The following is a 23,574-nucleotide window of genomic DNA, read 5'->3' as shown; positions in this document are numbered from 1 at the left end:
ATTGCAATAAAACAATTCGATATACAAAGAATAGAAACAAAAAGTCAATGCTATAAAATACATTTTAGGGCAGGCAGAAGCAAACTCTGGCCCTCCAGAGGTTTGGGACTACAATTCCCATCATCCCTAGCTAACAAGACCAGTGGTCAGGGATGATGGGAATTGTAGTCCCAAACATCTGGAGGGCCGGAGTTTACCTATGCTTGTTTTGGGTTTTGAATCAACGGTCAAATAGTGGATCTTATTCCGATTGCCCCGGCTAAAAAGCTTGCCACCTTTGCCGTCACTTGCTCATCTTGATCTGCCAAGAGAAAGGACCCTGGGGCAGTGGCTGGGCGAGCCGGAATGGACGGAAAATAGAAATAACATAATGGAACGTCATGAGCACAGCACAAATTGTATAAATACTGGGCAAATTGTCAGTAAAACAATCCCAAACACATCAGTGCGCCTAGAGGCTAATCTTCCCGGGTAGAATTATGGATCTGGCACAGGACACTGAACTCTTGGCTTTGCCTAAACTCAAATCCCCCGGTCTTAATATCCCGAGTGCTGCAAAATCCCAAAAGCGCCGGACACTTCTAGCCCCACCCTGGAGATTCCACCAGGGATGGAAATTGAGACGTTCTGCAACCCAAGCAGCTGCTCTGCCTCTGAGCTTATGGCAATGGCTCCAGAAGTGGCCCCGGGTGCAGTTCCCAAAGGGGGGAGGGTCCCGAGGCGGCATCCTTCCGCAGGCTGTCTACGAGGGGCCTATTGGCGAGGGACGGAGACCAGCCGCAGGCTCTCTCTCCCCCTATTCTAAACATCCTTCGCGTCCCCACAAGGGCTTGTCCTGCTGCTGATAAGCGCTAGGAAATGACCTCGATGCAGAGAAATGGAGGAAGAGGAAACTTCTGGCGGCAGATAGCAGCCCACGAACGACACAGGAGACCCCCGCGTGTGGGGCAGAGCTCTGGGGCCAGGCAGCCCCTTAAATCGGTGGCGGCGAACCTATGGCACGTGCGCCAGATGGTGCACTCGGAGACCTCTCCGTGGCCACGCGCGCCACCGTCACCCCAGCACCAAGTTCGCCAGATTTTTACGGTTCCGTGAGACGGCGACAACCTTGTGTTTTCTTCCTTCTCCAGATGAAGTCCAGTGTGACCAACTTGGTCTTTCCGGCTTAGACTGGTTAGAGTGAGGAAATTGGGAGAGGGGGGTATTGGAATGTCAAGAAAGCGCGATAAAATAAATCCTGTGCCCTGCGTGAAACACTTGAGAAGACGAAGAGGAACGATGGAGGACAGCAGCAGCATCCGTTCTGAAAGTATGACAAAACAACCAGCATGCACACTAAAGCAAAAATCGTATTAATTGTTCCAAACTTTTGCCTTTCAATAAAAACCGCGTTTGTATAATTAGAAGCTCTGTTATTGTGGGGTTTTTTTGTTAATGTGTGAGTTGTTTTTTCTCTCTAAACTAAAACCTCAGTATTCAGGTTAAATTGCCATGTTGGCAATAATGAAGTGGGTTTTGGGTTGTGGTTTGGGCGCTCGGTCTGTAAAAGGTTCGCCGTCGCGGCCATTAATATCTTCCTTGACATCCCCCCCCCCCTTAAACTGGTGCAACCGTCTTCCAGTCTTGTCTGTGCAGAGATCGGGTTCTCCCTCTGGGAACTCGCACGCAGAACCCATCTCCCCTCAAGGGCTGGAAATGGGAACATTGCACCCGGTCCCGAGAAGGGGGCCCTCGGGCGACCCACGCCCCTCGCACGGGGGGCCCACCGCCTGTTCCGCGGGGGAAGGAAGAACACGAGGGAGCCTCTGGCGTTTTCAAAATTAATATTTTATTTTTACTTGATGTGCAAATAAATAATTTCTTTTAAAAACTACATTCAAAGAGTTGGCAAAAGCAAATACAAAGGCGGGAGGAAGCCGGGGGGGGGTGCGGTGGGGGGGGGATAGAGGAAGAAGAGAAGAGAGATCCTTCGGAGACGAAATAAAAATGGAAATTTAGGGGGGGAAACCCAGAAGCACTGTCTCTCGCGTTCTCTGCTACGGACAGATCTTTCCCGGCTTCCGGAAGCACACACCCCCCCCCCGCGTTGCCTTGCTGACGCCCCCCCCCCCCCAGAGATGGATGCTTTGCCCGCCCAGATTATAAATTAAATTGGGTTTATTTATTTATTTTTAAAAACAATGGGATGAAGAAATATGGCCAGTGGGAAGAGGGGGGGCTTGGTAGAGGAGGGTTTCTTCCCCCCCCTACAAATGGCCCCCCAATTAAAAAAAGAAAGAAAAGAAAAACGACACGTTAAGCCACAAAGCTACCATTTAAGTCATCGTTTCGTTAAGAGAGATTTTGGCACAGTCGGTCCCCCCGCCCCCCGCTTGGGAGAATAGCAGGTATGGGGGGGGGGAGATATGGGGATTGGGGAGGGAGCCTTCCTGGAGTCCAAGGAGGGTGGAGGGGGGGTCTGATATTTTTTGGAGGGGAGGTTTGAACCAATCAATTTCCTTGGGGGGGGGGTCTTCCATTCCTTGGCAGTGATTGGAGGGAGAGAGAGGAGGGGAGGGGCAGACCTCCCAAAACCACACGCACAAGTGTCTTTTGTTGACAAATTTGGAGGGGGGCGCAGAGAGAGAGAAATAAAAAGACAACAGTCCCCCCCCCCAGATTATCACGCAAAGGAAACGGAGAAACCAAGCCCCCCCCCAAAAAAAGAAACCACTCAGGGCAATGGCCTCCCCCCACTTTGGGACCCCAAGAAATAAACCCCTGGAGCGTCTTGGAGGTGGTGGGAAGAGAAGAAGACCCTTGATCTTGCCCCCCCCCAAAAAAACCCACAGCCAGGATGGTCCACAAAGTGCCCAAGGCGGGAGACGACCCCCCCTTCCAGGTGGGCTCGGCCACCCGCGCCCCCCCAACCCACCAGACGCACACAAGAGTACAGCTTTTATTTTTTGCACCAAAAAGGCCACACACTCCATGGGGCGGGAAGGGGGGGCGTAGAAAGGAAAGCCCCCTTTGCTTCTCACAAGGCCTCGCGTTTGGGCGATAGGAAGTGCTCACCGTCCAGTGACCGATGGGGCTGGGGGGGTCATGAGAAAGGCCTGGCGGTGGCGGTGGGGGCTCCGAGTTTTCTCTCCTGGGTCCCTCCTTGCCATCTCCGGCCAAAACAAAGCAGTCCGAGGCCTGGAGAGCTCTGGGAAGACCCCCCCCCAGTCCGTCCCGTGCCACGCAGGGAGGGCGCCCCAAATGAGCCGTCCCCCAAAGTCACAAACCAAACGGAGAAAATGACACTTTGCCCCCCGCAAAGCTGGTCGGATAAATACCAGGGGTGGGCTGGCTGCAGGACACCCACTGCCCCCCCCCCCGGCCAGAGGGAAGGAGGGAGAAAAGGGGTTCAGGGGGAGGCCGGCTGGCGGCTGTACTGGACGCGGTAGCGGTTGACCGGGACGCCGTGGACGCTGAGCGTCTCGCAGGTGGTCTTGCAGGGCAGCAGGTCCTCGTCGTCGTCGCCCATCAGCCAGTCCTGGACCAGCTCCGACGCCTCGCGCCCGGCGTGCCGGCTCAGCCAGCCCAGGTGCCAGGCCTCAAAGCGCCGGTGGTAGCGCAGCAAGACCGACGGCTGTGCCTGCCGAGACAGAGGGAGGGGAGGGTCACCGGCGGAAATCGGCCCCCGCAAGCCGGGGAGCTGGACCTGAGCTCACCCACCCGAGGTCCCTCTCCTCTCTGTGCCTTTTCAGCCAGAGGTCCAGAACAGGGCTTTTTCTGTGATGGCTCCCCGCCCGTGGGATGCTATCGCCAGGTATTTACAGCGGTACCTTGGTTCCCAAATGCCAAAAATCCGGAAGTGTTCCAGTTTTGGGACATTTTCCAAACGTCCGGCCCCCCCACAAGGCCTGAGGGACAGTGGACCGGCCCCCTGCTGAAAAGGTTTGCTGACCCGTTATATAGGTTGTGATCTTTTCTGTGAACTGCCCTGAGACTTCCAGGTATAGGGCGGTATATAAACTTAATAATAATAATACCAAAAGACCTGCATGTAAATTTTATACAGAGGTTGTCGGACGTAATCCGTTCCGGGAGTCCGTTCAGCTTCCGGAACGGTTCGGCAACCCGAGGCACGGCTTCCGATTGGCTGCACCCAACTGGAAGCCGCGTCGGAAGTTCGGCTTCCGAAAAGCGTTCTTAAACCGGAACGCTTCCTTCCTGGTTTTCAGCCGATTTGTACGGGAGCCAATAATAATAATTTTGTATTTATACTCCACCCTTCCCAGCCAGAGCCAGGCTCAGGGCAGCTAACACCAGTAAAATTACAGTAAAAACATAATGGGGGCGGGGAACCAATTTAAAATACGGGTTAAAATTTACAACGCAGCCTCATTTTAACAGTAAGGTAAAGGTAAAGCGGCCCCTGACCACTAGGTCCAGTCGTGACCGACTCTGGGGTTGTGCGCTCATCTCGCTCAAGAGGCCGAGGGAGCCAGAGTTTGTCCGCAGACAGCTTCCGGGTCATGTGGCCAGCAGGACTGAGCCGCTTCTGGCAAACCAGAGCAGCGCACGGAAACACCGTTTACCTTCCCGCCAGAGAGGTACCTATTGATCTACTTGCACTTTTTAGCGTCCTTTCAAACTGCTAGGTGGGCAGGAGCAGGGACCGAGCAACGGGAGCTCACCCCGTCGAAGAGATTCGAACTCCGACCTTCTGATCGGCAAGTCCTAGGCTCTGTGGTTTAACTCACAGCGCCACCTGCGTCCCTTATTATTATTTTAACAGTAGCCCATAGATAAAAACCATAAGGGGAGGGGAACATAAGGGTCAGACTGAGTCCAAACCAAAGGCCAGGTGGAACAGCTCTGTCTTGCAGGTCCTGTGGAAAGGTGTCAAGTCCCGCAGGGCGCTAGTCTCTTGGGACAGAGCGTTCCACCAAGTCAGGGCCAGTACTGAAAAGGCCCTGTCCCCAGTTGAGACTGTACCACTGTAAAGGTAAATGAAAATAGCGCCCCCCCTCGAGACCCACCTGCCTGGCGCGGCCCAGGGCCCCCCGCCGGTACATGTAATCCTCCGCGTTCATGACGAAGAGCATTCGGTGGGTGTTGAGCTTGAACTTGCAGTCCACGTTGCAGGCGCTCTCCACCCCCACCAGCTGCTTCCAGGAGCCCCGGGCCTTGTCTCGGGCGGCCTGCACCTGGGTGCACTGCCAGCGCTGGAACTGCTTCAGGTTCCTGGGGGGCAGGAGAGAGGCAGGAGGGAGAGAGGGATGCCGCCTTTGCCCACCCACCCCGGGTCCCTGCTCTGGAGGCGGGAGCGAGACCCGCCCCCCTCGTGCGCCGGAGGGTCCCTCACCTCTGCAGAAAGACGGGTTTGAGGAGGAAGCCTTCGTTCTGGCCACTGGGGGTCCCCTCCACCCCCACGTACTGCTCGACGTAGTTGGCCAAGTGCTGGAGGAGAGAGGAAAAGGCGGGAAGCAAAGGGGGGAGAAACACTCGGAGGTTTGGGGGTGGGGGCTCGAGCTGGACACCCGTGGGTCAAACCGGGGTTTGTGGTTTGGTCCGTGCTAGCCCACCCCGCAGGAAGGCACGGACAAAACACAGGTTGGCTGCGGCGCAGCAAAATGCTGTCCCAGTGCAGCTGCCAAGCTAAACCGGGGTTTGCGGCTGCGGCGTTAAACCGGGGATTGAAACTGCAACGCTAAACCAAGGATTGGGGCTGCAGTTCTAAACCGGGGACTGAGTCTGCTAAACAAGAGACTGAAGCTGCAGTGTTAAACCGGGGATTGAAATTGCAATGCTAAAGCAAGGTTTGGGGTTGCATCGCTAAACCGGGGATAGAGATTGCAACGCTAAGCCCAGGATTGAGTCTGCAATGCTAAACCAGGGATTGCAGCTGCACCAAATGCAGGGTTGCAGCTGCACCACTAAACCAGGGATTGCGGCTGCCACGCTAAACTGGGGCTTGCAGCTATAATGCAAAACCAGGACTTGCGGCTGCCACACTAAACCAGGGCTAGCAGCTGCCACACTAAACCAGGGATTACGGCTGCCACTAAACCAGGGATTGCGGCTGTAATGCAAAACCAGAGATTGCAGCTGCCAAGCTAAACTGGGGCCAACCCAGCCAGCTGGGTGGGGTATAAATAATAAAATTGTTATCCTTGTTGTTTTCGGTCTTCCCAACAGCAGCAGAGAAGCGCAAGGGAGGCTGGCTGTGGTTTGCGGCCCACCCATTGGGACGCAACGCCTGAAGACAGAAGCAACCGGCCTCGGGGTCCGCACCCCCATCAGGGAGGGGTCTCACGGCGCGCGTGATAGGGAGGCGGGAATCACCTGGACTTCCAGAGGGTCTTCTGTCTGGGTCTCCTCCGTATCCAGCAGCTCAATGGTCATGATCACTTGGTCCTTTCTCTGAAGGAACATCACCTGCGGAAGGGCGAGGCAGGTGGTCACACACATGGGCTCCGGCCGCAAGAGGCGCCCCCTCCGTCCTCCCGCCGCCAGCAGTGTTCCAGGGGTCTCTCCCCGCCCCACTGGCGTGGCCGACTTCCCCCCACTTCCGGGCAAGCCGAGCCACAGAGGGTGGAGGGCAGGGGGGGGGCCGCACCTTGAAGCAATTCTCGTCCGCCATGCATCGCTCCGCCTTCCACTGGTAGCTGGTCTCCTTGGCCGCCCGGACGCACTGGGAGGACAGGTTGCCGCCGGCCGCCCCTCGCTTCCGCTCGCCCAGGTAGAGCTCCACCACCTTCAGGCAGACATCGTCACTCACCAGGTGGTGCAGCTGGAGCCAGGGGCACGGGGTCAGAATGTTAAGGTATCACAGAATAAAAACTCTTAAAACGCGCACATATCTAAACGTATGAACCATGTGCCTGGAATAATTCAGGGGAGCAATCCTGAGGCCATTTGGACCAGCCTTTCTCAAGCCGTGGGTCCCCAGATGTTGTCGAACTACAACTCCCCTCACCCCTAGCTAGCTAGGCCAGACCCCAGGGATGATGGGAGTTGTAGTCCGACAACATCTGGGGACCCGCAGCTTGAGAACCGCTGAATTTTGGACTCTCCCAATGACCTCAAATATTCCTCTTCAAATGGAGAAGCCTTGCCATTGTCTTTTCACTTGCAAATCCTGTCTTAAGGGCGCATTTGTGTATGAATAGGGTGAGGTTGTGACCTGGACTCAGGAATAAAGTATTTACCATCACAAAAGAACGGCCAGGATGCCCAGGTAATGCAATCAGTGACCATTATCAGGTATTATTATTATTATTATTATTATTATTATTATTATTACTACTACTACTACTATTATTATTAGTGCAAATTCTTCAAACGCCTTCCGTATCTCCTCAGAATCTTTTCTCCCACACGTTCCCCACCTTACCTTAATGGCACATGTTAATTGATCATTAATAGCTATATATCCCACACCTCTTTATACCATTCCTCTGTTTCATCTTCTGCTTGCCCCTTCCACCTCCTGGCCATCAGCTGTCCATAAATCTGTGAGCCAGTCCTTCATAGCCTGAGAACCTTCCGCCCCGTCGTAAATCGATAACAACGCTACCTTTGGGCTTCCGGTCAGCTTTTAACCCAGCGGTTTCTGTCCTCTCCTTAAACACCCCTTGTCAGAAAAATTGGACACTTCAATTCTGTGATTTGAAAGTCCTAGGCAAGGTAAAGGGGCCCCTGACCATTAGGTCCAGTCGCGGCCGACTCTGGGTTTGCGGCGCTCATCTCGCTTTATTGGCTGAGGGAGCTGGCGTACAGCTTCCGGGTCATGTGGCCAGCAGGACGAAGCCACTTCTGGTGAACCAGAGCAGCGCATGGAAATGGCGTTTACCTTCCCACCGGAGCGGTACCTATTTATCTACTTGCACCTTGATGTGCTTTCGAACTGCTATGTGGGCAGGAGCAGGGACCGAGCAACAATGGGAGCTCACCCCATCACCGGGATTCGAACCGCCGACCTTCTGATCAGCAAGTCCTAGGCTCTGTGGTTTAACCCACAGTGCCACCCGCGTCCTAGGCAGAGGCTCCCCAAACACTGGGGTCTTCCTTCCTCCGTGTGGAGCAGGGCAGGGGGCCTAGCTGCGGCCGGCCTCTGTCCCCCACAACTCCTGTCCAGAACCCCCTTGGGGTCAGGGCCTCCCCCTGCACACCAGTGCCCCCTACCGCCCCCCCAGGAGGCGGCCGGTACCTGCCGGACGATGTTCTGCACCAGTTTGTCCATGGTGAAGCCGACGTAGGCGTGGATGGTGAACATTTCCCGCAGGGTGTCTTCGTACTGGGTGGGGTCGATGTTGCCGTCCAGCAGGTTTCGCACCAGGTCCAGGAAGGCCGGGTAGTACTCCTCCAGCTCCACTTCGCCTGGCAAGAACGCACACACGAGACACAAAACCCCTCTGTGGGGTGCCAAGATGGGACACCCAGCATCTTGGCACGCCGGGGCTCCTATTCCCCAGCCACCCGTCAGGAATTCTGCGTCTCGGCGGGGTTGGGATAGATGATCTTTGGGGGCCCCGTCCGAATCTACAACTCTAGGATTCTGCGATCGCTCGAGACCGGAGGGTAGCGGAGGCAGTGTGGCCATTGAGCAGCAGGAGAAGACTGCCTCGGATCAGTGGTCTGTCAAGCCCGGTGTCGCCCATGTTTCAGACTTAGGGTTGTACTGCCAGCCGTGTCTGGAGATTGAAACACTTGACACTTGACTGCTTGGGGATAGCTCAAGCTAAGGTTCTAGTCCTCATGAATAAATAGGAACAGAAGCAGCTACCCTATCATTAGAAGGCTGATTGCCGAAGAATGGATGCTTTTGAATTCTGGTGCTGGAGGAGACTCTGGAGAGTCCCATGGACTGCAAGAAGATCAAACCTCTCCATTCTGAAGGAAATCAGCCCTGAGTGCTGACTGGAAGGACAGATCCTGAAGCTGAGGCTCCAAGACTTTGGCCACCTCATGAGAAGAGAAGACTCCCTGGAAAAGACCCTGATGCTGGGAAAGATGGAGGGCGCAAGGAGAAGGGGACGACGGAGGACGAGATGGTGGGACAGTGTTCTCGAAGCTACCGGCATGAGTTTGACCAAACTGCGGGAGGCAGTGGAAGACAGGAGGGCCTGGCGTGCTCTGGTCCAGGGGGTCATGAAGAGGCGGACACCACTAAACGATCTTATCATTATGATCATAGCTGGCGATGTGTCACAGCTCTCCAGCTGCTGCCAGCACGACGGGAGTGAGCGCCACACCGGTTTCACACACTCGCAATCACTGCACGGCTCTAGCTAGGAGGGCCAAGCGGTGAGGCCACTTCCCACCTCCTCCGCGACCCCCTTTCCCTCCTCCCTGGCCTTGCCGGGTGCTGGAAGCCGAGAGCCACCCCTTCCCCGGTCCCTGGCCGAACGCAGACCTCCTTCCCCGCCGCCCTGCTTACTGGGCTGCTTGAGGCGCAGTTCCATGGCCGGGTCGTTGGCCCTCTCCTTGCGGCCGTCGCAGAGCAGTTTCTCCCTCTCCTTCTCGGCCCGGAACTCCAGGAGCTGCTTTTGCGCCTGCCGGTAGATCTTGAGCAGCCGGGAGCAGAGTGTCTGGTGCAGCCGCAAGAAGAAGTACCAGTTGTTGTTGGCGAAAAACAGCGCGTAGACGTTGTCCAGAGAGCGGCGTGGCCGAGCAGAGGAGGGGGCGGCTGGGGCGGGGGGAGAGGCCGCCGCCGCTGCGCCCTCCGAGCCGCCGCCACCGCCCTTCTCCCTGGCGACTGCAGGGGGGTTCCTCTTGCGCAGCTCGTGCCCCTCCGGGGCGGGGGGCTTCTCGTCGGCAGGGGGAGTCCTTTTCCGCAGCTCGTGGGCTGCCTCCGGGGCGGTGGTGGAAGGGGGCAGCGGCTTGTCCTCCGCCGGGGGAGCCCTTTTGCGCAAGTCGCGGGTGTCCGGCGGGGGTGGAGGGGCGGGGGGCCGCTTGGGGCTGCCCTTGCCGGCCTCGGGCGCCTCTTCCAGGGCGGGGGGCGGGGGGTCGTGGCCGGGGGGCTGGGAGAAGAAGAGGTCGGGGAGAAAGCGGTGGACGATCTGCCAGATGGTGGCCTGGTCCTCCTTTTGGATGGTGGGCTGGCGCTTGACGTAGTAGCCCACCAGGGCGGCCGCGTCCTCCAAGATCTGCTGGTCCTCATAGACAAAGATGAGGTGCGGCTCGTTCAGGGCGCCCCGTCCCTCGGAGTGCTGCTCCTGGTGCTGGAGGAGAGAGAGAGAGAGAGAGAGAGAGAGAGAGAGAGAAAGAGAGAGATGGACTTAACGACATCTTTATTGTCCTTGTCCCACACAGAACAATGAAACTGAAAAATCTACATAAAACTTTCAGAAACCCCTAACAACTCTGAAACCCCATTTTAAAATACAATGGAAAGCACGGTTCCCTATATCGTAAGGGGATGAACCTTTGCTTAGAAACACCGGAAAAAGGACCAATTTAAGGGAATGATTACTGCAATCATTTTATTATATATATACTCCGCCCATCTTGATGGGTTTCCCCAACTCCCAATAGAATATTAAAAACACAGTAAAAGATCAAACATTGAAAACCTCCCTAAACAGGGCCGCCTTCAGATGTCTTCTAAAGGCCAGATGGTTGTTGATTTCCTTGGCATCTTGTGGGAGGATATTCCACAAGGCGGGTGCCACCACCGAGAAGGCCCTCTGCCTGGTTCCCTGTAACTTGGATTCTTGCAGGGAGGGAACCGCCAGAAGGCCCTCAGAGCTGGACCTCAGTGTCTGGGCAGAACGATCGGGGTGGAGACGCTCCTTCAGGTCTACTGAGCCGTTTAGGGCTTTCAAGGTCAGCACCAACACTTTGAATTGTGCTCGGAAACGTCCTGGGAGCCAATGCAGGTCTTTCAGGACCAGTGTTATGTGGTCTCCACTCCCAGTCACCAGTCTGGCTGCCGCATTCTGGATTAGTTGCAGTTTCCGGGTCACCTTCCAAGGGAGACCCACGGAGAGCGCATGGCAGTAGTCCAAGCGGGAGATAACCAGAGCATGCACCACTCTGGCCAGACAGTCTGCAGGCAGGGAGGGTCTCATCCTGCGTCCCAGATGGAGCTGCCCTGGACACAGAACTGACCTGTGCCTCCATGGACAAATCCTTTAGGTCTACTGGGCCACTCAGGGCTTTCAAGGTCAGCACCAACCCTTTGAATTGTGCTTGGAAACGTCCTGGGAGCCAGTGTAGGTCTTTCAGGACTGCTGTTATATGGTCTCGGCGGCCGCTCCCAATCCCCAGTCTAGCTGCAATGGCTGCCCCCCCCCCACGACCAAGGCACGGCCAAGCTCCTCTCCACCCGTTTGCAAATCCCTGAGCGACTCAGGGGGCACCCAAGCTCTCCCCGTCTCGACAACGAGAAACTGAGCCTCTAGTTTCATCCGCCCTGTCCTGTGGAACTCCCTGCCACCGGAGATTCCGGCAGGCGCCTCCGCTGCCGACTCTTGAAGCTTCCCATGCAAGGGGGGAATGTGGCCCTGCGAGGCCCCCGCACCCACCTCGTCGTAGACGCTCTCAATCTCGTTGAGGAGGCTCTTGGAGCGCAGGGCCTTGGTATCGTTCTGCTTGAAGTTGACGGCCTGGTGGTCGAGGGACTTCAGGTAGGCCTTCTCGTACTGCTCCCGCCAGATCTTGTTGAAGCCCTGCTGGGCCTCCCGCCACTCCTCCTCCTTCGCCTTCAGCCTGCGGGACGGACAGACGGAGAGGAGGCGAAGGTGAGACTGCGGGAAGACGCGGGCGCCGAGCCCAACCCGGCCACCACCCTCCTTGCCCCCCGGTTTTTTAACTATACAAATCAATACATAATTGACAAATACCTACATTGATAACTTCTATATAGATCAAATGACATTAGACTATTTCATCTCAACATATGCAAAAAGAAAAAGGTAACGGAAGAAGACAAAAGAAAAAGACAAAACAAAGACAGTAACAAAATCAAATCAGAAAGGTTCAATCTGCATTGTCCAATTCAATATGATTCAGTGCTCTTGTGGCCTTTCTCATATATACGTTTACATATAAATTGAATCTCTTATCCTTTATTTATTGTGTTGTGGTAGACTTCCATCTACCTTGTAACGGTTCGTTTCACCTTACTAAAAAAATTCCCCTGTATTTAATATTTTCTCGTCTTGGTATGCGGAAACGACGTATCCCTATTTACAGAGTTACAGTGCTACCTCGGGTTAAGTACTTAATTCGTTCCGGAGGTCTGTTCTTAACCTGAAACTGCTCTTAACCTGAAGCACCACTTTAGCTAATGGGGCCTCCCGTTGCTGCGCTATTTCTGTTCTCATCCTGAAGCAAAGTTCTTAACCTGAGGTACTATTTCTGGGTTAGCAGAGTCTGTAACCTGAAGCGTATGTAACCCGAGGTACCACTGTATTCCAAGCACAACCAAATCTTAGAGGTGGAAGCTTGTTTCCTTAAGCAATGGCTGAAACATTCCCACTCTTTTAAAAAAAATATTATCTATTGACTTATTTCTTCTGCCGTTTTTGGAACGGGAGCGGCTCACCTCTTGAGGACGATGGGGACGGCCGAGAGCGGGTTCTTCTTGAGGCTCTCGATGATCTCGGGCGCCTTGTCACCGTAGATGCGGTAGATGGCACGCCTCTGAATGACCTCGGAGGTGCCCCCCAGGCAGTCGTCCAGGCGGAATTTCTCCTGGTCCTCCAGCGACATGCGGCTCAGCTTCTTCTGCACGCTCTCCAGCACCCGGATCGTGGCCAGGTTCGTCTCCAGGACCACGTCCAGCTGGGCGGGGGAAGAGCGAGAAACGTGAGAAACCGGGGGGGCACACCACGACCCGGCTCCCCCCGTCAGGAGCGCCAGGGAGAAAAACAAACTTGGGGGCTTCTTCCTGCCCTCGTGGAGACCCCAGACCCCCCAGGATAATGAGATAACAAAAGGTGTTTCAAGGTGGCGTCAAACACCCCCTCCCCATGGCCCGGATATTTTCTTTTTGTGATATACGAGATCTTTATTGTCATTGTCCCATGCAGAACAATGAAACTGAAAAACTACATAAAACCACATAAAAACTACGTAAAACATTCAAAAACCCATAAAAACTCTGAAACCCCATTTTAAAATACACTATACCATAGAGACCCCTTATGCTGCGTTTAGAACCAAAGTTTTAGGGGTTATGGAAACGGATATAGCAAAAGAGTTGGGTTTTTTTACGTATTTGGTGGCAGCAGAAAGAATATTGCATGCTCAAAGAGGGGAAAAATATTGCATGTTGAAAGAGGGAAGGAATATTGCATGACTCTGGAGGAAGTAGGAGGGAAGGTTAATTGAGAGCGCCTTCACTCCGAGAATGGTGGCGTTGTTCTCTTAATTGCTATGGTGGTGGTAATAATAATAATATTTATACCCTGTCCATCTGGCTGGGTTTCCCCAGTCACTCTCCCAACAGAACACTAAAAACAGAATAAAACTTCAAACATTAAAAACTTCCCTAAACAGGGCTGCCTTCAGATGTCTTTTAAACGTCAGGTAGCTGTTTACTTCCTTGACATCCGATGGAAGGGCGTTCCACAGGGCGGGGGCCACCACCGAGAAGGCCCTCAGCCTGGTTCCCTGTAACTTCGCTTCTCGCAGGGAGGGAACCGCCAGAAGGCCCTCGGGAGAGGGACGCCGGCGTCCTGGGTAGGGACGCACCTTCAGATATACTGGACCGAGGCTGTTTAGGGCTTTGAAGGGTTAGGCACGGCCAAAGTGGAAGTGGATTCCCTGAAGCCTGACACCCCCCAGGGACTGAGCAAGCCTTGAGGAAGGACCTGGGGCCCTCCGCCCCCCAAGCAGGAGCCCTGAGCCTCCCCACGTGGCTGGGGGCACCCACCTCAAAGCGTTCGTCCTCGCACCGGTGCAGCTGCTCCTCGTAGGGGGTCTTCTTGGAGCTGACGAAGGTGGAGTCCTCGGACCAGGAGGGGAAGGAGACCCAGGTGTCGTTCAGCACCTGCGGGGGCGAGAGGGGGCGCCCTCAGTCCAGGGGAGTCGCCGGGACGCCCCACTGCCGCCGCCTTCCTTCTGCCGATCGCCCCCGGCCTACCTCTTTGCAGATGGCCGTCCTTCCGCTGCACTTGGGCTGCTGATAGGTCTTGGGGAGCGCCCGGTAGCTGGAGCCGATGCGCTTGCAGGAGGCGTAGTCGATCTCGCGGCAGACGCCGTCCCCCGAGCGGTCCGCCATGGGGGAGGCGAAGGACAGCTCCTTCACGCCCAGGAAGGACTTGAACTGAGCAAAAAGCTCCGGGAATTTCCTGCGGGAAGGAAGGTGAGGAGGGGGAAAGGTGGGCTGCGAGCGGCGGGACCCCTTGGAGGTGTGGCGGGGATTCGGATCGGGAAACTCGGGGAAGGCACAGCCAAACTGGCGATATTTTGCCTGCGGACTCTGCTAAAGAAACTCACGAGGGACGGGAATGCAGGCAAGGTTTCTTAACCGAGGGGCAGAATTGTTACGTGTCAAAAGTGTGCATGGGGGAGAAGGGAGAACAAAAATTTGGGGTGTTTTATGTGCAGCCGAGCTGACGTTTTCGGCGAGACACCAGAGAGGGCAGGCAGTGACTCTATCGAGAAATGGAGCCTTTTGAGAAGACGCCCAACTTGGAAATTTGCCCCTGAAGGCTCGGTTCTAGCTATTCCCATCTACTTTTGCTTTCTTTCGCATGCCGGGGGTTTTATGTTCTCTTAACGTAAATATATTGGGGTAAGGAAAAGGTAAAGGGACCCCTGACCATTAGGTCCAGTCGTGGCCGACTCTGGGGTTGCGGCGCTCATCTTGCTTTATTGGCCGAGGGAGCCGGCGTACAGCTTCCGGGTCATGTGGCCAGCAGGACTAAGCCGCTTCTGGCGAACCAGAGCAGCGCACGGAAACGCCATTTACCTTCCCGCCGGAGCAGTACCTATTTATCTACTTGCACTTTGGGGTGCTTTGGAACTGCTAGGTGGGCAGGAGCAGGGACCGAGCAACGGGAGCTCACCCCGCTGCGGGGGGTTTGGACCACCGACCTTCTGATCGGCAAGTCCTAGGCTCTGTGTAAATTTGCTTTGAGACGTCGCTTTCCCATGTGGAAAGCTATGCGTAACACAGACGACAAGGAAACTGGGAAGGAGGCGAAGTGTTTTCAGGGAAGTTTGGGAGGGGACAGTGTTCTCTCTCCCTCCCTCCCTCCCTCCCTCCCTCCTTGCCAAGTCGACCAAGAGGAAGCTGTCCGCTTCTGCCTGGCTGCCAGGATTAGCACCTGCCTGCCTCTTCCCCAAGGGAGATGGAGGACCCTCTGGCAGCCCCCCAACTCAACACAGCCCCCCCACTTACCCCAGAAAGGGGGTGACCAGCTGGAGAAGCTCGGAGCCCGAGACCAGCTCCTGGTTGAAGAGGGCGATGCACCGAAGGAAGTTCTCGTACACCTCCTGGCTCTTCAGGACTCGCCGAACCTGAGCGGATGAACCAGCCGGGGATGGGAGGGGGCAAGTCAGGGCTGGGCAGCTCAGTGGTTATAGCACCCACTTGCAGAGACGGGAGGGACCCCTGGGCCTGTCCCCAGCCACAACAAGAGCGTCCCTGGCAAATGGCTGTTCTGCTTTGCTCCAGGCAGGGCTGCGAAAGAACCCCCCCCCCCAGTCCTGACCGACTGTTCTGGGGTCTCAGGGAGGAAAGGCCTGTCTGCCCCCCTCCTTTGGCAGAGTTATGTAGGTTGGAGGTTCAGGGGCCCTCCGCTGTGCCCCCACACACCTTATCATCATCATCATCATCATTTTTTATTTGTATGCCGCCTTTCCACAGTTAAAAAAACAACGCTCAAGGCGGCTTGCAGCGTGACAAGATTTACCGTATTTTTTGCTCTACAGGACTCACTTTTTCCCTCCTAAAAAGTAAGGGGAAATGTGTGTGCATCTTATGGAGTGAATGCAGGCTGTGCAGCTATTCCAGAAGCCAGAACAGCAAGAGGGATTTCTGCTTTCGCTGCGCAGAGATCCCTCTTGCTGTTCTGGCTTCTGGGATACAGAATTTTTTTCCCCTTGTTTTCTTCCTCCAAAAACTAGGTGCGTCTTATAGAGCGAAATATACGGTACATAGTTATGAAAGTCATAAACAATAAATAAACCACATCAAAAAAATACATAACCAAGCAGGAAACCATTTCCACAGAAATCTAAATCTGAAATTTCACACACCCCCAGCCTCCGTGCCGGACGACCCACCTTGTCGAAGAAGGAGAACTCCTGCAGGCTGCCGTACTTGCCCACCGCCGCCACCGAGAGGTCCTTCGTCCCCCGAAGCTTCATCTTCTTCTGCCGGGGGGGTGGAAGAAAACACGCACGTATGTGTGGGCTCGTGCGAGCACGCTTCCGTGTTTCACGAGTGGGGCTCGACGCTGCTCAATAGCCCACCCTGAGCGGACCCCGCCAGTCTCCCCTGGAAACAATGTGTCAAACTCCCTGCGGTCCAGCTGAGCCCCCAGCAGGCTCCCTGGTCTCCCCACCCCTCCAGCCCCCCCGCCTCCGCGTCCGGGTTGGATACCTTGGCCGGGCCGGGCACGGGTCGAAGCAACAGGGGCCTGGAACGTTTCTTACTGTGCTCCATGTGCTTCTCGTGCTCAAGTTTGGAGATGTTGTTGGCGTCGCAGGGTCCGTTCCCCGTGAACTGCGGAGAAAGGTGGAGGAGCCTCAGCAAGCAGGAAAAGGGGGAAGGAGAGAGGGACAGGAGGCAGCAGCGGGGGGACACCCCCCCACTCCTTTGCAGGGAGGGGGTCCCAGGCTCTGTCCCCGACAGCATCTCCCAGGAAAACCCCGTGTTCTCAGCGGGGTTTTCCGACCACCGGTTCCCCCCCTCCTGCCACGTACCAGAGACCTCTTTGCCTCGGGAAGGAACTGCCCGAATTCGGAGAGCAGGTCCTCTTGGCCCCGGAAGAGGTTGGCCACTTCGGTGAAGACCTCCTCCTCCGACATGCCCCGGAAGGGGCGGCCTTTGGTGCTCAGCTGTTCTTTCTGAGGAGAGAGAGAAGGGGGGAGAAAGGGGTCAGCGTCGAGGGACGGGGGCCCCAGCTTGCGAGCAGAGCGGGTGAGGCAGAGGCGGGCAGCCCGCCACTCCCCAAAACAGGCACATGAAAAAGGGACAGTATTTAGAACTCGCTAAAATGACAGAGTTAACAAGAAATACATTGATAGATAAGGTGAAGGAGGAATGGGAATGCTTTTAAAAATTGCTTGGATCAATACGGTTCTTCTCTTTCTTTTCTCTCTCTCCTTTTACTTCTTTTATACAATACACATTTATCCTAGATTTCTTGACCGTTTAATTACGTATATTGTAATAGCTATCTTAAGCCTAAGAATATCTAATATAAGATTAGTTTATCTTTCGTTTTCCTTTTGGTACGTAATGTCTCCTGTGGAAATGAACAACTAAACTAAACACTAAACACTAAACTAAAAGCTAAACACTAAACTAAAATAAAATAAAATGGTGGCAACTTATATCCAGGTCGGGCGAGGCAGCCCACAGCCCACACCACGTGCACCAATCAGGGTTATATTTTGGGGTTTTTGTTTCCTGACCCCGGAACGCCATGGGGAGAGAGGAGACCTTTCACCTGGTACGTGTGAAGGATCTCCAGGAAAGACCGGTAGATCTCTGGGTGGTCCAGGAAGCGGGTCTTGATCTTGTTAACGTAGCTGATGGCGTTGTTGAACTCCACCGAGTCCGACTCCAGAGGCACCTGCAGCCGGCAGTCGTCCTTGCAGGGCTGTTGTTGCTGCGGCGGCGGCTGCTGGTGGGGCTGCTGGTGGCAGAAGTCCTCTGGGCAGTCGCCGTGGTTGTGGGCGTTCTCCTGGCAGTAGTGCAGGATGAGGCCGGAGCCCGAGAGGGGGCTTTGGACGGGGTCCAGGGACACCTAGGAGGAGAGAGGGAGTTGGGGGTCAGCGGCGGCTGAACACGGGTTGTGTGTGTGTGTGTGTGTGTGCCTGGGTGGTCCTTGCTGCCTTGCTCCCGTGTTGTGGGGGGGGGGCCAAGCTAGACGACACCAAAGTCCCTTCTATTTGATTTGGACCTGTTTTTCGGAGTGAATTTAATTATTGTTTCATTTTATACGACCGCTATGTGTCTGCTGTTTGCCACCCTGAGCCCGACTTTGGCCGGGGAGGGCGGGATATAAATAAAAGTTGTTGATGATGATGATGAAACTCTTGTGCCCACCTGCCCCTTCCTCTGCCAGCTGCTCCTCGTCCTGCGCTGAGACCAGGGGTCAGCAAACCTTTTCTGACCTTGCTTCGGACTCAGTCTGACCCTTATGTTTCCCTCCCCTTATGGTCTTGCTTTACCAGCTACTTTAAAACGAGGCTGCATTTTAAACTGCATTTTAACCTGTATTTTAAATTGGGTTTTTTCCTTTTCTTCCCCCTCCCCTTTCCCCCCCTATTATGTTTTTACTGTGATTTTATTGGTGTTAACCGCCCTGAGCCCGGCTCTGGCAGGGGAGGGGAGGGTATAAATAAAATTTATTATTATTAATATTGTTTTAAAAGACTGAAAATGGTTAACCATGGAAAGGCAGAGGGAAGTCTAAAGATTCAGGGAATGCTGACGATTAGGTCTGCTGCTTGAACTTAAATGTGTAGTGTAAAAGTGAATAGAAAATGTCTTTTTTAAAAGGGGGTTGGGGTGGGAATAAATCTCCCCGTAGGAATGAGTGGATATGGTCAAAACACAAACCCCAAGCTCGCTTCCTGGTCTAACCTGGCCGGCGAGAGGCGCTGGGATGCTCAGCCTCCCGTTCTTGGGGATCTCGATCCGGTAGCCCAAAGGCAGGAAGGCGTTGAAGCCGATGATGAGGTCGGGGTGCTCATGGAACAGCTGCGAGACGCGGCGGATGACGCCCGGGGTGTCGATGCTGAAGACAAGGGGGGTATAAAAACAATCAAGGATTTCTTAAAAAATGAAACAACCCAATTTTTAAAAAATTTAAATCAGATTTTTAAAATAAAATGCTTTTGGAGGAAAAACATTTCTAAAGGCTTTCTCTTCCAAGTTACATTATAGTCCAAAGGCTATTCGTCAGGAAATAAGGATTTGTTTTAAGTTTTTCACGTTTGTCTTTTTCAATTGTTTAGCCACATCAGTTAGCGAACATGGATACATAAGCTACAACGTCATTGTTTTAGTTAAACAAATTGTCTAAATTGCTATTAAGGAAAGGATTGTTTTTCTCCTTCCAATAAAGTACAGCAGAAAAGTTGTCCAAATGTACACAGTTAACTCAGTGGGGGTTTTTTTCCTGGGGGGAACGTATACCCCTAAACATTTTGTGAATCTAAGTTTGGCCTCATTGAGGGGCAGTATTTCAATAGTAGGAAAATGAGAGTACCCTTGAATATTTTTTTAGGGGGAAAAAGCACTGAATTAACTTATTAAACCTCCCCATAATTTGATAATTATGTGTCTATGTATTTCTGATAGTACAACCAAATCAGTCATTTTTGACAGAGCTGTAAAAACGACTCTGAAAATCGATTATCCCCAAAACGAAAACTTCATCTGTAAATATTAAGACGGTGCCAGCAAGAATGAAGTCTTTCTGTAAAGAAAATAATGATTTCAATCGAGCCTTACTGACTAACGATTTGATTTAAATCCAATCCACCCTGGTTAGGCGGAGGCAGGACCCAAAATGAGGGTGGGAGGGAGATTTTGGGGGGTGTTCGATGGGCAACGAAGATGCAGGGTCCTCCGATTCGGGTGCAATTCCCGTTCCCCTCGTTTCCGCCCTTTGGTTTAAAAATCCAGCGCCGGATTTATGAATATGTTATTATTGATTATGTATACCCAATGTATCAGCCGCCTGGGGGCGGTTCATTCTGTTTTGTTGCTGGTAAAAAAGAAAAATTTAAATAAAGTAAATAAAACGTTCCAAGGTAACACCGGGGAAAAATTAATCCGCCGCCGGCCGGCCGGGGCGCTTCGTGGGTTGGGGGGCTGCGTAAAGATGGGGAGAGGGGCCCGGACCCCCTCCGAACCCGTTACCTCTGGCTCTTGAACTCTTTCATGATCTCTAGGAATCCGTTGTAGGTGGCCGGGTCGCTGCCAAAGCGGATCTTCACCTGGTCCAGGTAAGAGAGTGCATCTTCGACCTGCGGGAGAATTATTTTAGGGGAAGGCATCAAGGGGCCCTGAACTCCGTGGGCCCGGGAGGGGAGAGGTGGCTGCCCCACCCGTGGCAAGGAACTGGGCTCCGTGGGTCGAAGCCGGGCTGAGAGCGGCTAACCACAGTAAAAATAACACAGTTCACATAAAATCGCAATCAATTCATTGAAATACATTCTCAAATCAATTCAGAATCATTTTAATGGCAACCATTGGGCTAGAGTGCTATGAGGATTACAGAAAGAGGGGGTCAGACTGGCCAAAGGCCTGGGGGAACAGCTCTGTCTCGCAGGCCCTGCAGGGATTCGGGGAGAGAGCAGCCTCTGCTTTCAAACAGGGCTGTGCTGGGGTAGCTGCCCCCTTTTATGTGTTCGGAGACCCCGAAACGCAGCCCCTTCTACCCGCTAGGCTTCGGCTCCCCCTTCCCGGGGGAGCCCCAAACCGAACCTGCCTCTTGCCCCCCAAGACCCCCTCTTGCGAGGCTGCAAATCCTCACCCCCAAATCCTCGCCAAGCCAGCCCCCTCTATGGCGGCCGCAGACTGCTGAGTAAGTGCTCGCAGGATCGGTCTGGAAGTAATCCAGATCAAACGTGCAGGAAGCTGGCAGATAAAGCGGTCCGCTCTCTGCAGCTACATCTGCATTTTGAGGTGGGGGGGGGGAGGAAATATATCTATGCGCATTAAGCTGAAAATCTCTTATTCTTTACGGTCCGGGATCGGTTCTCTGGTGAATGTATTTAACCGGATCAGCGTTCTTGCGGCTCAGCAGCCGCCGCGCCTACTTTGCGGCAGGTCCTCCTGAGATCCATGGGGCTTACTCCCCAGGAAGTGGGGCCAGGCCTTCAGAGGGGGTTTGCGATACGGAAAAAGTAAAATAGAAAGACTAATGGGGGTAAACCCAACGTTTTAAACACTAAATCCCGCAACTGACGCACTTTCGACTTGTGCATGATTCAGCTATATGCGCAATTTTAAAAATGCAAAACTACAAAATAAATAAAAGGTGTGGTGAAAATGGGTAGGTTTTCAGGAGAGGGGAGATGATATTATTATTATTATTATTATTATTATTATTATTATTCCCACAGGTCTCGGGAAGGATCACAGAATAAAAGCAGACTAGGAAACCACAAAATACAGAATCAGAATAAAAATAACAGCCGCCTTTGGCAATCCCAGCCACTCTTGAACCCAATGCAGTTTCGGCTTCGGGCCTGATCTCCCCAGAACGCAACTCCCCACATAAACTGTAGGTTTACTGTATATGTTTAACAGCAACAACCACAATATGTCCGCATCAGCTGTTTCAAGCACAGGGTTCTCCCTACAGGAATGAATTGAAATAATTCCACATATGCATGGACACAACACTTAGCCATATTTCATTAAAGCTATCCCCCCTTTTATTATTATTACTTGAAAGCTAAATTTCCAAGTGGTTTTGCTGGAAGCTTCGCGAATGAGCGCCCTTTAATGCGGGTATATACATAATTCGGGTTGCATCCCAAACGACTTATACTCAAGAGTAGCACCGTTGAAATTAATGGGCATAACTCGCTTGGTTCCATTAATTTCAGGGGGTCTACCTCGAGTAAAACGTTGGATGCCAACCAACGTAAAGGAACTTGGGGGGAGTCAAAGAAAGGAGGGTGGCATTATCCAGAATGCAAAGCAACAGGAGAGGGTTGGGGAGCAAGGAGAAAGTGAGAGGCGAGTGCGAAGGCTTCACAAGAGACTCTCAATCGAAGGGTTGTGGGTTCAAGTCCCGAGTTCGGCAAAAGTTTCCTGTGTTGCAGGGGGTTGGGCTGGATGACCCTCAGGGGTCCCTTGCAAATTGACCATTCTGTGATTCTACCTCCGTTAGATAAACACACCCACACGTTTACCTGCCGAAAAGGGACTGGGGTGCAGTAGCGAAGCTTTCAAGGTCTGATGTTTTAATGTTTTGGAGTTTGCTCCAAGCCGCCCAGAGAGGCGACGGCAACCCAGTCAGATAAGCGGCATATAGTAATAACAATAATTATTATTATTATCAGGGGGTGGAAACTGGAGAGGGGGAAGTTTTAGGGAGGGGGGTGTTTCCATACAGCAATATAATGCAAAGGAAAAGGAAGGGGGGTTGTTTGGGGAAGAAAGCAAAGGGGCTTTTTGCAAGGAAGTCTGCGATGGGGTTGGTCTAATGCATGCAGCTATTATTGATCATAACAACAATAATCCTAATATACTCAATTGGATGGGGTCATCTAAGGCATACAGCTATTAATAATAATATACTCAATGGGGGGGGGGGGGCGCTCATCTAATGCATGCATCCAGGAAGAAGAAGATACTCAGGACAGCCGACCCTCTAAAACCACAACCTAAAATCCCCAAATTGCCTGATTAAAACAAAAACCAAAACCCAAGCTACGTGCCGCTTGTCCAGACCTATTTGCAAACTTCTCCCTGCATGGAGAAGAGAGGGCAAAAAACTCATTTCCCCCCCCCCTTGCAAAGGAGGAGAGCTCTTTTTCCCTTTCCTTTTTTGGGGGGGAGGGGCGATTTTGGTGTTCAGGTCTTTCCCTGCCAATGCCTGACGATGCAGCCTTCCTTTGGGGGGGGGGGTGTCTTTTCCCTAGCAAGAGCTGCAGGAGGGCAGAGGGTGGGGGGGGGTCTCTGTGCCTATTCAGCCCCCCTTGCAGGAAGGGGGGGACCTCAGACAGGGAGACCCCACTCCCACCCCATACTGGGGGGGTGTCTTTTTTGCGTGGGGGGTGTTAAAGGCCCCACTCCTCTGTGGGGGGGTGTCTTTTCCCTAGCAAGAGCTGCAGGGGGTGTCTCTGTGCTTATTCAGCCCCCTTGCAGGAAGGGGGGACCCCAAGAGGGAGACCCCACCCCATATTGGGGGTGTCTTTTTTGTGGGGGGTGTTAAAGGCCCCACTCCTCTGTGGGGGGTGTCTTTTCCCTAGCAAGAGCTGCAGAAGGGCAGAGAGTGGGGTGTCTCTGCCTATTCAGCCCCCCTTGCAGAAATGGGGGACCCCCAACGGGAGACCCCACCCCATATTGGGGGTGTCTTTTTGTGGGGGTGTTAAAGGCCCCACTCCTCTGTGAGTGGGGGGGTGGCCCCCTCCCCCCGGACTCACGTGGACGGGGAGCTTCTCCGAGGCGGGGGGCGCCGCTCCCCCCATCCTGCCCCCCATCCTGGGCCCGCCGCCGCCGCTGCTGCTCCCCCGGCCGCCGCCGCCCCCCGCCGCCATGTTGGCGCGCCTCCGCCTCCCCTCAGCCCCGCGGCCGCGCGCGCGCTCCGGAGCCAGGCCGCGCGCTTGCGTCACCACGCAGCAGCACGTCGCGAAACGTCTTAAGGGTAGGCGGGGAACGGAAAGAAGGCGGAACCTTTGTGGCGAGGGGAGAGGGAGGAGGCCGGAAGGGAAAAGGGTCCGGAC

The 23,574-nt window shown here is 53.9% G+C and overlaps 1 protein-coding gene and 1 long non-coding RNA gene across 2 annotated transcripts; both read right to left on the bottom strand.

Moving 5' to 3' along the window:
• Positions 1–1,806: 1,806 nt before the first annotated feature.
• Positions 1,807–23,392, bottom strand: SIN3B (SIN3 transcription regulator family member B). Its single transcript, XM_083720211.1, has 19 exons — positions 23,275–23,392; positions 20,033–20,139; positions 18,749–18,902; positions 17,607–17,906; positions 16,858–17,001; positions 16,535–16,657; positions 16,216–16,305; positions 15,329–15,447; positions 14,066–14,273; positions 13,856–13,972; positions 12,524–12,762; positions 11,502–11,685; positions 9,413–10,196; positions 8,183–8,352; positions 6,590–6,763; positions 6,316–6,408; positions 5,336–5,430; positions 5,010–5,214; positions 1,807–3,619 (listed from the first exon to the last, which is right to left on the bottom strand). The coding sequence occupies exons 1-19, from the start codon at positions 23,386–23,388 to the stop codon at positions 3,389–3,391; spliced, it is 3,651 nt and encodes a 1,216-aa protein (XP_083576337.1). The 5' UTR covers positions 23,389–23,392; the 3' UTR covers positions 1,807–3,388.
• Positions 22,684–23,151, bottom strand: LOC310835906. The gene is made up of 2 exons (XR_014559784.1): positions 23,008–23,151; positions 22,684–22,845 (listed from the first exon to the last, which is right to left on the bottom strand). It is a non-coding gene; the product is annotated as an uncharacterized lncRNA (long non-coding RNA).
• Positions 23,393–23,574: the final 182 nt, after the last annotated feature.

This window comes from Podarcis gaigeae (genome assembly GCF_964106915.1).
Source record: "Podarcis gaigeae genome assembly, chromosome: 18".
In the NCBI taxonomy this organism is placed as follows: Eukaryota; Metazoa; Chordata; class Lepidosauria; order Squamata; family Lacertidae; genus Podarcis; species Podarcis gaigeae.
Note: the sequence above shows the minus strand (reverse complement) of the source record. Positions and strands in the feature narration are given on the sequence as shown.